This window comes from Vigna umbellata, chromosome 4, assembly GCF_029865625.1.
Source record: "Vigna umbellata cultivar VRB3 chromosome 4, Vumbellata_1.0, whole genome shotgun sequence".
Classification (NCBI taxonomy): domain Eukaryota; kingdom Viridiplantae; phylum Streptophyta; class Magnoliopsida; order Fabales; family Fabaceae; genus Vigna; species Vigna umbellata.
This window is the reverse complement of record NC_142168.1, coordinates 12,577,719-12,582,675: the sequence shown is the minus strand read 5'-3', so window position 1 is coordinate 12,582,675 and position 4,957 is coordinate 12,577,719. Positions and strand designations below refer to the sequence as shown.

The following is a 4,957-nucleotide window of genomic DNA, read 5'->3' as shown; positions in this document are numbered from 1 at the left end:
TAAAATGACGTAATGTGTACCGGTAGGTGCTTTCCTGGTCTAATTCGTGCTGCGTAAATGTTGGTTCAGATGCATTACTGAGGAACCTTTTCCTGAAACAGCCAATTCCAATAAAAGCTTACTAAAATTGCATTAAGCATATGATTAATCACAGATTTATTAAAAAAACAAACACATCTAAGACCAAGACAGAGAACCAGCTTCTCGCATCTATTAATTTAGGAAAACTTGGTGGATCGCAGAGTAAAAATGACACATGCAGAAGCCCAGAAAAGAAGAAGCCACTTCATTACTGTGATGAAATTCACAGAGATACAACTCAACTATTCCAATTGAACAACACACTACTACCTATCGACGGTATGACCCTCTAATTAACTCAACAACAGGAACAACAAAACAGAAGCCGGTGAAACTAATACAAATATTCTAGGGTTGCTCAAACCGCAGGCAATGGCCTACCTGCTTGTCCAATGTCAAGAGTCAAAGATGATTGATTCTAAAGTCAGTAACAAAATAAATGCTACCCAATGAGGTTCTCCTTTGGGACAAGACATATGAGAACCGCCACAACGCAGAGCAAACACTTTTTGATAGTGGCCCATAAATAGGGTGAAGAAATTCTAATTCTACTCAATCTCTATTCCACAAAATTGCAGGTCGGGAAAACCTCACAGTACCACAGCAACCTTCTCTTGGGAAACAAAGGTGGAAGGATGAGCAATCAGGGGCTCATAGTGGTCAGCTCCAGCACCGCACCAGCCTGTATGTGGAAATTTACTCAGAAATTTCATTACAAAATGACAATAAAGGGAAAGATAATAGAAAATTGTCTCAACCTGCTGGTTAAACAACCTTTGCCCATAATGACAACAAACGGAAAATAAAGAAAACATCACTGCTTAAAGCTTGAACGAAAATGGTCATATCTATTAAAGAATTCTATTTTCTCCAGTACCTGTTCCTTTCATGAAAAGGAAGAATGGAGGTTCGGTAATTCGGCTCCTTGGACGATGTGGAAGGAAGAAAACACAATTTTCTTCCTCGACCATTGCATCTGAACCATGGGCTTGCACCTGAAAATAGTGAACAAATTCAGACGGAAGCATGGTGAATGACAATTGCTCACACATGTATAAAAACTAAACACCGCAAAAAGATGAACACCAATAAAATATCACACGTAAAATATATCAGTAGCAATTGCAATCAACACCCATATAAAAAGAACTCCCGTTCGCAAAAGATTCATAAGAAAAGTTGAAGGCATAATCGAGCCTACAAGGAGAGTTATCAAATTCCAGGATATATCTGCAATTGCAGGCCAAAACTCCAACTACCTAGAGTGGCTCTCGAGGTCCAATCAATCTTCCAATTAGTTCCTAGAATTCAATTGAAGAAAATCTCATATGATAACCTCTAAACAACAAAGTTTATGTAAATCCAATTTATATTTACTCGGTAGAACTGTCACGCAACAACACATAAATTAAGTTCTTATTTACTAAACACTGCAAAGTTAAAACAAGTATGAGTGTAAAAATAGTCGTCAAACAATAATAATGTTTAAACCATAACTTATTCCACCGAAGATAGGGATTGCACAGAGATAACAGAACAACCGGTGAAAAATCCAGAAAAAAATATAAACATACACCAAACACAACTCTAAGCTACGCTGAAAGCTCCTGAAATTGTTACTTACCACATATATCTCTCGCTTGAACTCTGTAGCAAGACATTCAATTGCAATATCGTCACCGAAAGCTGCAGCACGACCCTCTCTATTTTCGTCTACAGATAATAAACCCTCCTCGGTATATTGCAAAGTGATGATATCATACTCATCATCAGGAGAACCAGAGATCAACATGTATTTGGCCCAACTTGGACCATCATTCACGGGAATACATCTCTCTTTGTAAATAGACTCCGCCGCCATTTCTCTTCAAGCAGAAAAAGAACACACAGTAAAGAAACCAACCAAAACCATACGCAACAAACAGCAGTGTGATGAAACTTCCAAGCCCCATTTTCAACACTTTTCATATCAAAATACATTACAAAAACACAGATCTCTTGCGAACATCTCATTTAGCGTGAAAAAGAAATGCAGCTCAAACAAAACAACTTTCATTCTTAATTTCTTTCGTCTTCTATATAATTGTAGCTGTGAATCTTCTAATATAACTATTCTACGCATATTACCTCAACATTTCTCAAACCCTAAAAAACAGAAAACGAATGGATTAGTCCAAAATATCATTAAGTTAAACAATAAAAACAGAGAACAACTCATTCTTGAATTTCTTCTTTTCAACTTAAACAAGTAAAATTCATGTTTATATGAAATCAATGAATGAAACTTCCGGCAAGTCAAGAGGAAAGAAGCAAGCAAATAACAAAACGAAACAAAGAAACTTCAAGCGATTCAATACCTTTGCATGCCGAGGTGAACGAGCTCGTCTATGGCCGAATCAAGAGCAAATCGATCCTCCTTCTTTGCCAGCAACTTCACCTCCTGAACAACATGAATCCCCCAACCATTCTTCAGATCTGGCGAGTACATGTGTCGAATCGCGTCATCGATCGCCTCTCTTTCCACAAAACTCACAGATCGAAGATCCTCCGAGAACCGGTTCACCGTCCGTCGCCGCAGCTCGCGCGGGTCCACCTCCTCGACTCCCATCGCCTTCCGAGACGCCGTGAACAGACAGTTCCCGTCGGCCGACACCTCGCCGCCGTGTGAGAGCCGGAAAACGACGGATCTAAGATGGGAGGACGACGGCGGAGACGATGACGAGTCCTCTACCTCCTCTGGCGGCTTCCAGAGCACGCCTTTGGCGTGGAGCTTCTGGAGGTGGCGCCGCTGCTGCTCTTCCAGACCGACGACATCTTCCCAACCGCCGGCGAAGGTCGCACCACCAACGCTAGCCGGAACGACGAGATCTACGGCTGTAATTGACTCCGATTTGGGATCCCGCCATGGAAGCGCGGCCGGCGGCGAACCTTGGAATGGTTCGGCGACGGTGGTTGAATCACACAAAAGCTTCCCCATTGTGATAGATGAATGTGTGTGGATACAGATTTCTTCTCTTTTTTTATTTTTTTTATGATTATTCGAAAACAAAGAATTTGGGTTTTCTTGTGTCTGTGTTCAACGGGAAGAATTGCAGAAGAGAGAGAGTGGAAGAGAGAGACTAGGGTTAACGGATAGATGGACGGAGCGGGAGAATTAGACACGTGGATCCATGTGAACGTTAACATTATTATGACCTTTAACACCATATAAATATATTCTATTAGTATTTAATAGTATTATTTAATTTTTAAGTTACTATTGCTCTTAATTTATAGAAAATTTATTCCAAGCCATTCTCGAGGTGAAGTTACGATTACAAGAAGAGTATTAACATATTAAATTCTTTCATATATGTTGTATATTAATTATTTTAATACAATTTGGGTTGAATTGATGAGTCATGATAAAATTACAAATAAAAATTAATTATCACGATCTTATATAGAGACAGATAAATTATTTTAAAAGGTATATTATATTATAATGTTATAATATATTGATACATCAAAAAAAATTAAATATGATCATTTGGTTTGCAAATAAAAATATATAAACATTTTTTACACATAATATTATATGTGTGCTTCATTATTTTACATGAGAATTGAAAGAAAAAAATTGGGATTGACATACTTTTATTTTATAAAAATATTCATCCCTTAAAACTTTTTTTTAAACATTTTTTATCATCTCTTTCCATATTTGACTTCATTTCCAACCTCTTTTAAAATTTAGATGCATTGAATTTATATTAGATATTATGTATTTTAAAAACTATTTTTGATGATGTTTGACTGGATTACTAATCTAGTAAATGTGAAATTGGTATATCAATTAAGACCAAATGTTAGTCTTGAAATCAAAGTTGCTCAATTGATCCAAATATTAGTCAATTTTTTTAAATAAGTTTGATTTACTTGTAAATAAATTAGATTCTTTGTAAATAAACGAATTATTTTTTCGATCATAAAATTATAAAAGAAAAAATAGTAAATAGAATACTACACCTATCACATTTTGTAATTTTTAATAAACCTTAATCTACAAGAAAAGTGTGCAGAAGGTGCATAAAAGTATTAATCTTCTTAAAATATTTTAATAAAAAAAATTCGTGTATAACTCTTTTTAATTCTATACTTTAAGAAATAATCTTAGCTCACTGATATTATATTTCTAACACAGACTTTTAAAGATACTTTTTTAGGAGTACCTCATTAATTAGTTAAAAAATGTAATAAGTATATTTATTTAATTTTAATTATTTATTAACTTTAAAGATAACTATTACCATATATTTATAATGTTTTAAAGGAAAAAATAGTTGAAACCTGTTGACAGATATATGATTTTTAATTTAAAATCAAATTCACTTTTTAATATAAAATCATTTAAAGAAAAATAGTTATTCTTTAATTCATTTTAAAATGTTTAAAATTAAAGATAAAATTAATTATACCAAACAAGCTCAAATATTTACTTTTAAATTTTTTAAGATATTTTAAAATGAAATTATTCTATTTTGAAAATATAAAAATAATGATTGAAAAAAAAATGACTTGAAAGTAAAAGAGATAAAATATAATAATGGCATCTTCGTATTTGGGAATGACGTGGTTGTTGAGGAGAGAAATAATTAATTATTAAAAGTATATATATAGGAAGGTTATATGCACAATGCAATATTAACATTGGTGGTCCAAATGCAACGCAAAAGTTAAGAATTTATTATTTATGATTTATGGAATATTCTTATAAAATTCGGACAACTCATTTTTGTCACCTTTCAGCTCCTCCAGCCACAATTTTAACACTACATTCAAACTAATTTTTGTCTTCTCTTTATTTACATTTTATAGAACTATCATCACCATCTCC

The 4,957-nt window shown here is 34.1% G+C and overlaps 1 protein-coding gene across 1 annotated transcript; it reads right to left on the bottom strand.

Moving 5' to 3' along the window:
• Positions 1–263: 263 nt before the first annotated feature.
• On the bottom strand, positions 264–3,255 carry LOC124819726 (Gap junction beta-4 protein). Its single transcript, XM_047291294.2, has 4 exons — positions 2,439–3,255; positions 1,706–1,946; positions 959–1,076; positions 264–763 (listed from the first exon to the last, which is right to left on the bottom strand). Exons 1-4 carry the CDS (start codon positions 3,056–3,058, stop codon positions 672–674), a joined length of 1,071 nt encoding a protein of 356 aa, XP_047147250.1. The 5' UTR covers positions 3,059–3,255; the 3' UTR covers positions 264–671.
• Positions 3,256–4,957: the final 1,702 nt, after the last annotated feature.